Below are 15,814 nucleotides of genomic sequence, written 5' to 3'. Positions count from 1 at the left end.
TTTATATTTCATGTTTTTATTTTTTAAGGACTTTAGCTTCATTTCTTTCGAATAGTACTTTGTAGCCATAATCCGTGATTTTACTAACTGACATTAAGTTATTTGTCAAGTCTGGTACGTAGTGTGTCTAGTAAATTATTTTTGCAGCTCTTGGTGTAGAGTACGACTTTTCCTTTGCCTTTAACTTCGGTAGTGTGCTTTTCCGAAGCTAAGCTCAGTGTGTCGTTCGCAGGAATTAGGTCAGTGAATAGCCTTTTTTCTCCTGTCATATGTGACGTGCAGCCACTGTCTAAACACCATGAACCATCTTTGGTTTTCGAATTTTCTGTAGTCAAACGTGTGTTAAAGTTTTGTTCTTGACCTTTGTTCACGTTGCCCTTAGGCTTTTTCTTTGACCAACAATCTTCTGTCAAATGCCCCTTTTTGTTGCAATTCTTGCACAACAATCCCTTTTTCTTTGGCTTAACACAGAATGCCTCTGAAGTTTGAGGTTCGACTTGCCTAAATTTTGACCTTTAGGATTTCTGGACTTGGCAGGACATCTCTGGACTCAATAGCTGTTCTGAAGCTATCAAAGTTTGTGGGTAAACTGTAAAGCATCATAATGCTTAGTAACTCAGGATGAATTTTGACATCCATATCTTCTAATTTACCGAGTACGTCCAGAAAATTATTAAGATGATCTCTTACGTCTTCTTGGGGAGTCATTTTCTTCAGAACCAGCTGTTTTAGCAGCGTAGCCTTCCTTGCTGGCCCTGAACTCTGGTGGACTGACTTCAACTTGTCCCATACCTCCTTAGACGTATTACAGCTCTTAATTTGCTTGAGTTCGGCAGGAGATACAAGCAACAGTAGCTCTGACCTTGCCTTTAAGTCTTCCTTGAAGTAAGCACTCTTTTCTTCGGCAGTAGCAGTCGCCGCTAACGTTTTTTCGCCACTAGCGATGTCCCACAAGTCGTTTCTTATGAGAATTGCCTGTGCCTGTAGACACCAGGTTTCGTAGTTCGATTTCGTCAACGGTTCTATGCTCCGAAAATTTGAGCCCATTTTGTTTACTCACTTTTTGTTATTAAAGTAGCTAATTTTCCATTTGCCACAACCACGCTCTGCTACCACTGATAGAGATGGAACTGTAGCATATAGCTATTATATTAAAACATTTTGTGAAGTAAAATACAAGTTTTATTGGTATCTAGCAAAACATTACAATCGAAAGACAAATTGGTAGAACGTGTCATCACCAAATTCAAATAATTTCCATAGAGAAACATGAGGACGGCATTACACCTTCCAACAGGATGTACTTCTTCTCTTTTAAGATATGGCTTTTCTGTCCTAATTAATAGGACAATTTCGCCAATGTCAAGGTAAACTCTCTTTGAGAAGCACGTTGTACGGTGATTGTAGTTTTTGCTTGCAACTTGATAGTAATATTCCAGAAACCATGTGGAGACCACTTGCGCATTAAAAAATGTTAGACACGAGAGCAATATAGAATTTTGTTATCACTGTTAACTGTTAAGGTTAATCGCCGCATAAAACACTATCAAAATTATACTTCAACTAGCCAAAGACACAGATGTACGCGCGAACGCGACGTCTTAGTTTTTGTTATGGCCACACTAGACGGCGGCCATGACATAGGTTCCGAGTTAACTGTCAAAGCGAATGCACGCGCCTCTGACCCAAGGGAGAATTGCGTGTCTCACGGAGTGCATCCAAGTGATAGTGTTATACTGGCCAGTGCTACAGAACCAAGTGAATCATCACAATCGGCTCAGCCGCTACTACGGAAGCCTTGATACCAGCTCAACTAAAGGCACCCATCAGCTCATTCTCGAATATTTTTTATAAGTAGGAAATTTCTTCAAAGGTAATATAATATTGTATACAAACATTCATCGCGCGATTACAAGTGTGGTGTGATTGCATTGTTATTACATTATCCGTCGTTTGTCGGAACGTGGTTGGACGTGTCTAAGTGATAATTAAAACTTATACCTACTTACTACCATAACTAGCGTAAATATTATACACGTATTATTCTCAGCTTAAAGTTATTACTTTAGTTATATTACGTACTTGTTGAGTAGTTAATTTCATTTCGACGTACGAGTTCGAATTTAGGGTTCAATACGGAACATCGGAAAACCATTGGTGAAATTATTAAATGTGGGTAACAGTTTCACCTTCCGAATCAGCACATTATTTTTTGTCGTTTATTAGAACTTCCCATTGCAGTGGATTATATAGTGTTTATACAGGTTGCCCCAAAAATGTAAGTACATAGGGTGATAAATATTTTTCTACTCATTATTTTTAAATTCTCCTTCTCAGTTTTGTCTTAGTAACAAACAGTGAACGTAAACTCCGCTCAACACATTACACGTTATACGATATACAGGGTGACATAAAATACACTTGTAGATTTTTTCTTTTCTTCACTTTTTTTTTCTCAAAACATCAATAATACAATTACATTCGCGTACGTACATATACAGGCTGCTCAGATAAAAACAACACATATATACAGAGCGAAAAAAAAACCATTTATATTTTCACACACACCTTTTCATTGTCTCATTAAAATTTTAACACACTCATTGCCTATTACATAACAAACCTCGATACTATTCCATAACACATTAAATTTATCCACGGAACCCAATAAGAATTTACATTTAATTTTGTATTTTTTTTATTTTTTTTTATTTCGTTTGGCTCAAACATGCCGACCAAATCTCAAGCTGCTATTTTCCGTGAGGCAACAAGAGCCATCACTCAGCTCAGGGAAATTTCAATGGCGGTGCTTAAGCAAGACACAAAATATAATAATGGCTGACTTCACCGCGAGGTACGCCAAGATGGACAAGCATAAGTTTGAATTGGAGGAAGTGTACCACGCCATATTGGACGCAAAAGATCTGACCAGTGACGCAGAGGCGTGCTTAACTAATTTCCAAATTTCATGGTGGTCTGTCAACCAGGCTGAGCGAGCTGGTCCCTTCTGTCCTTGAGGGACCCCACTGGAGTCATTTCTAATTCATGATCCGTCCACAGGAGGTGCTAAGACACGGGCTGAAATGTGGTTGATGTGGCTTCGTGTAGAAGTGTTTCAAGGAGCCCTGGCGGCTGTGGAGCTGGTTGGCCTGCCCAGCGTGGTTTACTGTCGGTGGCGCTGGGACGTCGAGCACGAGGCGGCGTCCTAGAGTGGCCCACAGTGGCCTGCAGCCAGGTTCGGAGCCGAGGTATAGGAGTTACCTTTATTTAGATTATACAGATAGTTAAGTAATCACAAATCACTGGCCAATTGCATTCACGACCCTTAGTTTTCATAAGGAAGTATGATTTTAATTAAGGAAGTAGGATTTTAATTATACACAGTGTATGTATGGTTGATGGGAGCGGGATAATTGTGAGTATCCTTAGAAATAAACATCTTGTTGCACCAAAACTTTGGTTTAATTCCTCACCTGCAGCGACCCGCTACCCTGTGTAGAAATTTCATTACAACATCCGCCATGTTCGAATGCTACAAATCGAACCCAGTCTTGAATGTATTTATATATATGTTTGTTTATCCGTTGCGTAGTATCAATCAAATATTGGTATCAAGTGTCACATGATATTTATTATATATTTATTTAATTTGTAGAAAATTGAGCCCTCAAATATTACATCTGCTGAATATGAACAACTTGAATTAAAAATTAACAAATTACAGCCATTGTTGAATGAATATAACTCTAAATGAAAGTCAAAATTACATCACTATAAAAAAAAAATAAGTCCCAGACTATAGATTACTATAGTCAAACCCTGTTTTGGCTTATCAGGCTACAAAAATAATTTACTGGGATGCCAGAACATAATAACTTACTATGCATTATGTCCCGAAAATTAGATACATTCACTGCGAGGAGCAGCAAGGATACATCCGTTCAGAAGTTTCTGAATTACTTTGAGAAGAGGGCACCGCCGCTGGAGAATGCTGACTAGGACCGCTACCAGCCATACCAGGGTTAGGCCGTTCAGCATCGCCAGCCCGCTCCAGGGAAGATGGTGCGTCACGTAGCAGTAGCAGGAGAACATCCACAACCGCAATGCGAATATTGTAAGTGCGATCACAAATTGTTCTCATGTAAATCATTTAAATTATTAGCCGCGCAAAAGCGGCTCAACATTTTTCTCGTGAGTACCTCTTATAGTGAAGAATATTTACAAGTATGCTGAGTATGAACATCCTACATGTGACAGTTAATGACTTATGGTTTTTTTAAAGATTTCTTTTAATGTATTTTTTTTTCGCGATGTGTCCAAGCGATTTTTGCTTCAAATTTTGAAATGATGTTCTTTATACAGGGTGTCCCAGAAGTACCACGTCACAGTGACACTAGAGGTAGGCCAGCTCAAGAGGAACCTAACCAACCTAACATGACCCCAGTAAAAGTTGCACGGTTTTCGAGTTATTACCGAAATAAAGATTTTTGGGGATACTGCCCTTTGTCTTGACATTTTTAGTACCAGCATCTACTTGGAAAGCTCTTAATAACAGTTTTTTATGTGTATCGAATCGTGAGTAGTTACTTCACAAGTGCAGTGTGTTATTTTGTCAGTAACTACCGTAAAATGCTGAAAAAAACTTCATTAATCTTGATTTAAGTTGTCTCAAAAACATGAATTCAACTTTAACCATCTGCCATGAAAAAAAAAATACTAGAAACGAAACAAATAAATAACGCCAATAAATTAGGCATTTTATGCAGATTCAGAAATGGTATGACACATGTATCTTACTGCGATAACATTAGGCATTCTTATCACTTTGCTGATGCCGCAAGCCGTCACTGTTAAGTAAAAACATGTTACATTACCTACTAATTTATTGAATCAGGCGTTACTTTTCCGAGGTCCATATTAATGAACTGAAACAATCACCTACTTTGTTCATCCGCGACCTTATGAGAGCTACGTTTATACTAGAAATGTGTGTTCATTCAGTTCCTCCTCCTCCATACTGCAAAAATACACGGTAGTTCGAAAGACTCGCGCTGCTAGGCAGACTTGACACCCCACACTTCAGTCTACTCGTGACCACGGCCACTGTAATGTTGCCGAAATACCGAGGTAAATATTACTCGTGTGTGTTAGCGTTGTATTTTGACTATGAAGAAAATCAAGAAAGTTTAAAACGTTAGATAATATTATTTGGTTAACGCTATAATCTGGACATCTTTAAGGTCAAAGTGAACAGACACCTTCTAGACAAACGTGTACCACTTTGGCCTCATCTTGGCCTTCCATCAAGCGAGATTGAGGCCAAACGTAAGCCTATTAAACATATACAAAAACCCGAATTTTTTCAATGAAATATTGTGGCCTGAAGAATCGGCTTGCAAAAGGATGGATATTTCAATTTACACAACGTCCATAGCTGGCAGACAGAAAACCGCACAGACACAAGAAGAACGAGAAGATCGGTCCCAATACCAATTCAAAATTAATTTGTGGAGTGGAATTCTTAATGGACAAATTGTGGGACCGGTCGAGTTGCCTCCTATTCTTAATGGTAGAAACTATTTACAGTTTTTGCAAAACGACCTGGTTGGCACTGTCACGAACCATGTGGTACCAACAAGATGGTTGCTCGGCACATTACGCTCGGCTAGTCCGTGAGCACCTCAGCGAAACATTCCCTGAGAGATGGATTGGTCGATTGGGACCAATTTTATGGCCCCGGATCTAAACCCACTAGATTTTTTTTATTGGAGATGTTTAAAAGGCAAAGTTTACGCGAAACCAATACGCTCTGAAGAAGGATTGCAGCAACGAGTATTCGACGCGGCCCGTACCATATCGGAAGTCAGTTTACGAAAATTGAGCCGAAATTTTATTAAACGATGTTTTTTGTGCATCAGCGTCCATGGGAGACAATATGAACATTTATTGTGAACTAAATTTATTTCAATAAATAAATGAAAGATAAACCTGTTTTTAACCACCCACACAAAAAGAGGGGTGTTATAAGTTTGACCGCTATGTCTGTCTGTCTCTGGCACCGTAGCTCTTTTCTGGGAAATTGCATACGTTTTTATAATAAAATTCCAAAAAATATTATAAATGAAACGGATACAAAATTCAGATCTATTGTCAAGAAGACATTAATATCAAAGGCGTATTATAAAGTTAATGATTATATCATGGACAGGGATATTTGGAAATAATTCCGATCCGCATTAGCGATCCCTTCAAATAGCGAACCTACTGTGTTAAAAATAAAGTTGTGTTAAATACTTGTGATGTATACATATCATTTAATAATATTGTAAATCTGTTTTTAAAAAAATATATATACCTCGTTGAGTTTCTTGCCGGATTCTTCTCAGCAGAGGTATTTCCGAACCGGTGGTAGATTTTTTTTTGACATTCATAAGTGCTTGTTATAGCCTAAATTGAATAAAGATATTTTGACTTTGACTAACACACGTATGCCCATATTATTCGATTCGATGACGGGATGGCGGTGTACCCCGGGTCGCAGTACGTGCGTAACTTTGTAGACATAAATCAATATCAGAGGGATTGCACAGCCACAATGCACGACCTGATGCATGATTATGACGCTGGAATGGATGGAAACTCACCTATGTGTAGACATGGCATTTCAACTTGCGTTTACAGTAGCTGCAGACTTGACATCTCTGATGCCAGAAAGCCCATTTTTGGAAGTGGTGATGTGTATGCGTGTGACGTCACCTACACTTCTAAACGCTGTCTATACTGTTACTTCAGTAATAAACGACCTGTCGTTGCATTCGCTTGTTTCCTTTCACCTCCGTACATATCATTGGCTGACGAGTCTGTGTCATACCCGCGCGTGAATAAAAATGTATGTCAATCACAGTGGGAGATGGCTCGAGAGAGTCTAAAAATACTCCTCTCTGAGAAGCTCCAGAACGACGGTTGTACGTCGCTACACTCGGACTACGAGGCGGAGGGCATGCCGTAAAACGGGGAAAATAGGAATCGCGGGGTAAATAGGAATAAAAGTCTGCTTTTCTAAACTGGTCTGTTAGTTCCATTACAACCAGACAGGAGGTCAACTTATTGATTTCTGAACGAACATGGTATTTTTTGCTACCTGGCTACACTAAGCATTTAAATCAGCCAATAGCGTTTCAGTAAGAAAAACACATTTAAAGTCAGTGTAGTCGTCAACACGTGTGCATGGTGTGTTTTAACTTCAAGTTTTAGGTAAGTAATATTGTGAAAAGTGTTGAAATTTGTGTAATATCGATCATAATAGTGTATTGTGGTTTATATAAATCAAAAAGTAAGTAAATACTTGTAATATTTCATTACAAATCTTAGTTTTTCGATTACCACTCGTTTTTAGGTTATTTTTGAGATAATAGGAACGGTGAAGGGGGAAATTGGCACGTCAACAGGTCTAATTGGAACAACGTGGGGGTTATTTGGTTTGTTAATGGGGAAAATTGGCATTGCCTAATAGGGTTGTCAAAAATTAAAATCTTAATAAATTTAGTGTACAAAACTTTTTTTTTTCAGAATTCGAATTTTTTTGTTTTTTTTTTACTCAGAATCGTTGATATTATCGATCCTCATACAAGAAAAAAGTGTCCCAAATTTTACTATGTAATTTTTTTCTTCCAGTGCGTCACGACCATATAAATAAAAAAAGACTACATACAAAAATGTGACAATCTGGAATGGAATATTTAGGACACTTCTTAATTTTCTTGTATGAGGATCGATAGTATCAAAGATTCTGAGTAAGAAAAACAAAAAAAAAAAGAATTTAAAAAAAAAAGTTGTTTTGTACACTTTTTTTGAAAAACGCTCCGTTACCTATATACCGGGTGTTTCCTGTAATAGGAGCAATAAATCAAAACGTAGATTCTACTCCTCAAACCAGACAACGTTTGTTCAGCGACTTTTAAAAATAACTTATGGTTTGATTACTAGGACATTTTAAAGTTTTTCCGAACACGCAATGAATAGACGGATTTTAACGTACCTACATTGAAAATTTTATTTAGTTTGTATGAAAAAGAGGCAATCTACAAAATACATATTTTTAAAAGTTGTTGAACAAAAGTTTTGTTGTTTGAGGAGTAGAATCTACGTTTTAATTTATTGCTCGTATTACAGGAAACCCTGTATAAAATCAAAATATATAAGTTTACAATGTATACGATCTAAATATATACGAAAATATTATTGTTCTATAAGGTAAAATATATAAGGCATGTTGACATTAATGGTTTTCACTTAAAAATATTACTTAATAATGTAGTATTTTTCTTGTTTCCGATTTTTTCTTTAACACGCGATGTTAACATTTATTTATGAAATCAGTTAATGTTTTAATGTTTTTCAGGATGCCTCGCAACTACGTACCCGAGCCAGGAGCCAAGCGTTATAAAAAATATGATAATCTACTAATAAATAACAAGCTCAAACTAAGCAAGCTTGTACTGGATAAATAAGCTTTAATATGTAGCTGAAAAATACAACATATCAAAATCATAATAGCTATGCCGCCTGAAAAAATACAACATATCAAAATCAGTACTATGCCGCCATAAAAACCGTGAAATGAAACCACATGGTAGGCCAACGGCACTATCCGAAGAAGAAGAGCTATATATAGTAGAAAATTTAAATGTCTGCGGCGACTGGGGCTACCCACTAGATACAACAGATCTCAGGCATATAATAAAAATGTACCTAGACTCATTGAATATCAAGCACAAATTATTCAAAAATAACTTCCCTGGCAAAGACTATGCTAACGCATTTTTGAAGAGACATGCAGATAAAATATCTCAAAGAATATGTCAGAACATTAAACGATCAAGGGCGGCAATCTCTTCAGACAAGATAAAGACATATTTTGGCGAATTGGAAAAGTCTTTAGAGAACGTCCCAATCGCAAATATAATTAACTACGACGAAACCAATCTGACGGATGATCCTGGCCGCAAGAAGGTAATAGTAAGACGAGGCTGCAAGTATCCTGAACGTATTGTCAATCATTCTAAAGGTTCAACATCTGTTATGATGGCAGCCACAGCAGATGGTAATTTCCTGCCGCCTTATGTCGTTTACAAGTCACTTCATTTATACGATTCGTGGACAATGAGAGGGCCGGAAAATGTGAGGTATAACAGGTCCTCATCTGGCTGGTTTGATTGCAACATATTTGAGGATTGGGTAAAGACAATAGTAATACCTTTTCTGGAAGGAAAAGATGGTAAAAAAAATTTAATAGGTGATAATTTATCGTCACATTTGTCAATTGATATTATCAAATTGTGCCAAGAAAAGAACATCCATTTTATTTTTCTGCCCGCAAACTCGACGCACCTTACTCAGCCCTTAGACGTGGCAGTATTTAGACCCATGAAGATGATTTGGCGGTGCCTATTGGACAAATGGAAGAAAAGCGAAGGAGGAAGAATGCAAGCTTGTGTCCCGAAGGGTTGTTTCCCATCGTTGCTAAAATTGTTAATGGATGAACTAAAGGCAAATGCTGAAAAAAATATTAAAGCCGGATTTAGAAAATGTGGCATTGTCCCATTGGATTGCAATCAAGTTTTAGCCAGACTTCCTTTGCAGGAAGGTAATGAAGAAGCGAAAAAAGCAGCTGTGGATAATAGTTTTGTAACATTGCTAAAAGATATGCGTTATGGATCCATAAATATAAGAGAACCGATCAAGAAGAGAAAGATAGAGGTAGTATCCGGAAGAAGTGTAAGTTTTAAAGAAATAGAAGAGCAAGAACCTGTAAACCCAAAAAAGAAAAAAACGCTAAAGCAAACAAATGAAACAACTTCATCTTTAAAAGGAAAAGGTATGGGCAAAAAAACAAAACCTAAAAATAACATAATGCACAAGGAAGATGACGTTAAAAATAACTATTCCGAAACAAGAAATTGCAGTCAAAGTGAAGCAGTAAATGCCTGTGATATAAATGATGTGCCTTTGGGATTAAATGAATTTTATGTAGTGACTCCGGAACATTCTGATTTGAACCTTTCGAATGAAGACCAGCAACCTGTAAACCAAAAAAGGAAAAGGACACTAAAGCAAACAAATAAATCAACTTCAAAACTTACGCCTTTAAAAGAAAAAGGTATCGGCAAAAAAACAAAACCTAAAACTAACAAAGTGCAGAAGGAAGATGACTTTAAAAATGATTATTCCGAAGCAAAAATATGCGGTCAAAGAGAAGCAGTAAATGGCTTTAATATAATGGATGTTCCCATGGGATTAAACAAAGTTGATGTAATAGTGAATCCGGAACCTTTTGAGTTTTGCATTGAAGATATGCCATTTGTTTTTGCTGACAATCTTGACTGTCAAGAAGTTATTGTGAGAACTGATGATCAAGACCAAAAATGCGAAAAAGAAAATAAGCAAGTCTATAAGAAAGAAAATGAAAATCGTCAATCAAATAACATACAGAAGTCAGAAATTAAAATAATATCATATGTAAAACTTAAATTGCCATTGCCTTTGGAGAAGAAAGATAGTAATACCAACATACACAAAAGAAGTATCTCTACCCGTCCCAAGAGAGGAAGAATTCTGAATTGCTACAAAGACGCCGAAGAAATCTTAAAAATTATAGAGGAAAAATAATTTTATTTCTACAAGTTACAGGGAATAAAAAATTCGTTAAATTGAAGACTTTTTTAAGTTATGTGATTTTATATCAGAAACGTTTAATATTAGTATATAGGTACTCGTAGGTATTATTTACTAAATCCAAAGAGAGAAAGAAGACAGTGTTTTAAAAGACACGAAAGAATTTGAAAATATTATATGAAGATATTTTCATCTCTACCGTCCAAAAATATAGGAAGTAGGTAAAGCTATTTTGCCATTGATTTATATAAGATTTTTTTAAGTTTTGTTTTTGTTTAATGTTATCTACCAGATTAGGTAGGTAGGTACCTATTTTTTATTCAAATGTTTGATACCTATTAAGCTAAACATTTTTTTAAAGTAACTATGTATATAATTACTTGTAATTAGATACATAATTACGTGTAATCAGATACATAATTACTCGTAATTAGATACATAATTACTCGTAATTAGATACATAATTACTAGTAGTTAGATACATAGTTACTTGTAATTAGATACATAAGGGTTAAAAAAATGTTTACCTTATTAGGTATCCAACATTTGAATAAAAAAATAGGCACCATAAGTAATTCATCTCTACCGTCCAAAAATATAGGAAGTAAATAAAGCTATTTTGTCATTGATTTATATAAGAAGATTTTTTTAAGTTTTGTTTTTGTTTAGACTTGATTTGTTTTTGTTTTTGATAACTTATGATTAAGCTAAACATTTTTGATCTCACAAAGCATTTTAATTTAGTGCCTATTGTAAAGATTTTCCGAGACTACCTAGTTTTGAAGGTATCTGATGATGATGATGGTAGGTAGGTATCTATCTAGCTTTAATAGATTGAGTGACAACCCTAGTGAAAATTCCAATTAACCTCACTTTCGAACCTATTTACCCCGTCAGGGGTAAATTGGAATCCGAGAGGGTTTTTGTAGAATATATCAAAATATGGCAATAAGACGGGAATTTAAGGCTACTCAGCTTCTAAAAGACCTTACCATACATGTTTATGTAGTACTATAAAATACTCTATGACTTACGGAAGATGGTTCAAATTCCAGTTGAATGTGAAAAGTGGACCTATTTACCCCGTTTTACTGCTGCGTGAGGTGTTAGAGAAGAGAGGTATTAGAACTTTTCTTGCAGTCCCTGTTAATCAAAGGACGCTTATATATCGTGATGGAGCGTTGTGGTTCTGTGAACTTTCGAACCCTAAGAAAGGACAGGGTATATGTTTACCTGAACCTCCAATGACAGGAGTAGGTGACTATATGTAAAAAAAAATAAAATACTATGTGTCAGCATTAAACTTGTTTTATTTAACAATCAAGTATCACTCAAATCATCGTTTAGTCTATAATGACCCCACGCTAAAGTATTAATCTTATCGCTAAGTACATATCTCTTATCATCCCTACCACAAAGCGTCTTTTTTCTTTTTAATGTGTGTAAACATCATGCTTATTACTAATAAAATTGTACATATTATCATAAAAAGTAACGCTTAAATGTAGACATTTTTGATAATTATCAAAATTAAGCTTTCTTACTACAGCCGCGTTAATTCCTTTATTTTTTTTGATACATGTTTTTTCTATATCATCATCATCATCACCATCAAGTGTGTAAGCATACATCTTTGATCTTAGAGCTACAAATGGTAACACAATTCTACCATTATTTTCATCTTTCATAATACCAACAACTTTTTTGTTCATTTGCGGTATGTTATATACGTTATCTGTAGAAAAATCGGATAACGTCCCTATCCAGAGGTGTTGCAAAGAGTGATGCAATAAATGAGTCACAACTCGAAGAGTTAATCATCACATGTATGACTCATATTAAGACAAATTCTAAGAACATTATTGAGTTACGACATAAGCTTGAAAAGTTGATTGGAAGAATAACTACCGCAACTTCCGGTGCTGCTGTTGCTGCTGGAGGTAAACCACCACCACCACTACCACCTAAACGTATAGCCCCTTCTGCTGCTGCTGCTGCTGCTAATACTAACGTGAAGAAACCATACAAGAATTGTTTGGAATGGATTAATATGGAGCGTGTTATGGAGTGCATCAATTCGAAACTTAAATACTTGAAAAAGACTGCAGTTACCTTAGAGAATCGTATCAATTTCTTCAATAATTATCTTAAGATACGTCAACCTAGAAGCTTGTATGAAGCCCAGCAAATCATCAATCGACGGATGACGGTGTTGTGATTGATTGTGAAATAAAGTGTTATCTCTTAGATTTTTATATAATGTCTCTTATTTATAATCAATAAAAGAATTACACAAATAATTACAGGTAATAAATAAGTTACCAGAGTACACAAAAAGTGGAAAATAATTTAAGTTGTAACCTCGTGTGGTTCCCGAGTGCATAGAATAGGGCAAATCCAAAATAATCTATGGATGTCGTAAAAGGCGACTAACAGATTATCCGTGTTGTTTTCGGATCAGAATAAAACACCTCCAAATCTTACAGGATGTCGTAAGAGCCGACTAAAAAGATTTATATCCGTGTAAACTCCGGTTAAAGAATAGATTACTCCACTATTCAATAGATGTCGTATAAGGCGACTAATGAAATAATTAAGTATAAACGTATACTCTCATTTAAGTAAAATTTAATGTTATAATAATTTAAAAATAGAGCACTATAAAAGCTAATTAATTTAAGAAATAATTAAGAAAATAATTAAACAAATATGTTTAAGGAAAAAAAATATATATAAAAATACATAATTGTGGGCTATGTCCTAAGTTATATATTTTTATATATAAATATATTTTAAAAAATATATAAATTTATTATAATATATATGTATTGAGAATTTGAATAATTATATTTATAAAAATATATTACTTAGGACATAGCCCACAATTATTATTTTTTTTAATTTTTATATAAGGATTAAACTACGATAGGGACCATGTTTGTAAGATTGTCTATCTAACAGAAAAGAAAATTAAGGAAGAGGAAGAATAAATTACAAGTGATTGATCAATGATCAGTAATCAGAAACTACATCACGCACGACGATGATAATTAAAGTGAAATTTAATTATTATTATTAAGTTTTCTTGTTTAAATTGAAGTTTAGTTTATTTGGATAATTACCATGGTGTTTCAATGTTATAATATATTCTTAACGCGTACTGTATACATATCAATTGTGAAAATGTCGCATTGTGAAATAACGTCGCGTTTATGTGGTGACATTGAGGACGCTGCTTTAGTTACGGCATCCAATGAGGCATTGCCTAAAGACGTGGAATAAATATTCCAGCAATTTTTTTTTTTTTTTAATCTTTATTTATTATGGAACTTTGATCAAACGCTAATGAACATGTCAGTTCCCAAAGGCCTTAACTATAAAAACACCACAACAACTATAAGATTTACATGAGTAACAACTCGTGCCAAGACGGACTGACATGTCCTCCAAACCATACCATACCATACCATATGATAGGTGGCCATAAAGCACCAGAAACAAAAGCGATGAAAAGGGGGAAGACTTTGGAAAAAAACATTATAAAAAAGTTACAAGAAGATCTGAATGAAAATATTATCGATGCTGGGTTCATGCTGATAGATGGGCTATTTGGGGCATCTCCAGATGGCATCGGTAGAGACTTCGTAGTTGAAGTAAAATGTCCAATGTCTGACAAAACCAAAAAAATACATGAACAATGGACAACTGTCCAATAAATGCATGGGCAGGTCCAATTAGAAATGTTGGCAGCGGGAAAAAAACTTGTTGTTTTGTGTGGCTGACCCAATTTTGAGACTAATAGAAAAATTGAAAAAACCAAAGTAAGTTTGATGAAGATTACATTCGCAGCTAATGGCCGCCGCTGATAAATTTGGAAATGTAATATCTTTCCAATGGTTTTAATAGTGCACAAACTTAATTGTTGTAAATTAGCAAATAAAAATTTAAGAAAATATATGTTTTTACTCATTGTGGCTCAGTCTGTGCTTGAAAGGTTTAGGTAATTAACTAAATGTAAACAAACTTTTTAGCTGTCAGATTTGGTACATTCAAGGATTTTATATATTTTACTTATCTCATCATCATCATCATCCATATGCCTGCTGGGGGCACAGGTCTCCTCTCAGAATGGAAGACAACCTAGAGCAAGTGTATCTCAATACAGAAATGTTAATGTTAATGGGGGAATTTCAATATTTAAGACACCAGTTAACATTGTTTTGTTTACTTTTTAGTTAAATACCTATCCAAATCCAAATCAAGTATACAAATAAACTTACCTATTACTGCACCCATTTTAACATCTACATTTCTAATTCCTGGTGACAAATACAATCTGGCAGTGACATCCTGATAGTCCAGCCAGGATCTCCCGCAGGACAGAACCTAATGGTTAATGGTATCAACTTGAAATTTAATTTGGTATGGAAATGTAGTTTTGAGACAATGCAAGTACAGTCAACAAAACGAAGCTTGAAATGAAATTTTTAACAAAACTTCATCATCATCATTCATCATCATCCAGCCTATATACGTCCCACTGCAAGGCAGAGGCCTCCTCTCAGAACAAGAGGGTTTGGCCATAGTTCCCATGCGGCCCAGTGGGATGGGAACTTCACCGACCATTTGAATTGCTTATTCAAAATGAAAATCATTTCACTACACAATCATAACAGATCTGCTAATCATAGAAAACTACATTACCTTAACAGACAATGCCTATATTTATTCTATACTTATCATGGCAAAAGTGGGTTCACGGTTTAAATAAAACAATATAATTTTGTCAATCAGCTTTAATTATCGGGTCCTGCAAATTAATTAAACCACATGCAATATGTTACAAATTTCATCTAAATATTTTATTGTTTATGATTCAACACTGCATAGGTTTCAACATAAGAAACTCTTCGTAACTCTTCTTTCACCCTCTCAATGTGCACTCTTAACTGGCTATGACTGGTTAATTTTTTATCATTATACACTTGGTGGGGCAAGAAGTTTTGCATTTTGGCACTCAACAAAGATTTCAATTTTTTAAAACCTCTGTCGGCCATAAGTACAGCATTCAGAGAACAATATCAATGAAGCCCGCTTTGCAGGTGATGGCTTTATCTGATATTCTTCCTCCATAACCTTT

General features: G+C 35.3%; 1 protein-coding gene across 1 annotated transcript; it reads left to right on the top strand.

Annotated features, from left to right (window-relative positions):
• Positions 1-8,605: 8,605 nt before the first annotated feature.
• Positions 8,606-10,972, top strand: LOC141435496 (uncharacterized). Its single transcript, XM_074098188.1, has one exon. It carries the CDS (start codon positions 8,620-8,622, stop codon positions 10,666-10,668), a length of 2,049 nt encoding a protein of 682 aa, XP_073954289.1. The 5' UTR covers positions 8,606-8,619; the 3' UTR covers positions 10,669-10,972.
• The last annotated feature ends 4,842 nt before the right edge of the window (positions 10,973-15,814 follow it).

Source organism: Choristoneura fumiferana, chromosome 15 (assembly GCF_025370935.1).
Source record: "Choristoneura fumiferana chromosome 15, NRCan_CFum_1, whole genome shotgun sequence".
Lineage (NCBI taxonomy): Eukaryota > Metazoa > Arthropoda > Insecta > Lepidoptera > Tortricidae > Choristoneura > Choristoneura fumiferana.
This window is presented reverse-complemented; position numbering and strand designations above follow the sequence as displayed.

Coding starts and splice junctions, on each gene's coding strand:
- LOC141435496 (XM_074098188.1), top strand. CDS start 8,620: ATGAAACCACATGGTAGGCCAACGGCACTATCCGAAGAAGAAGAGCTA.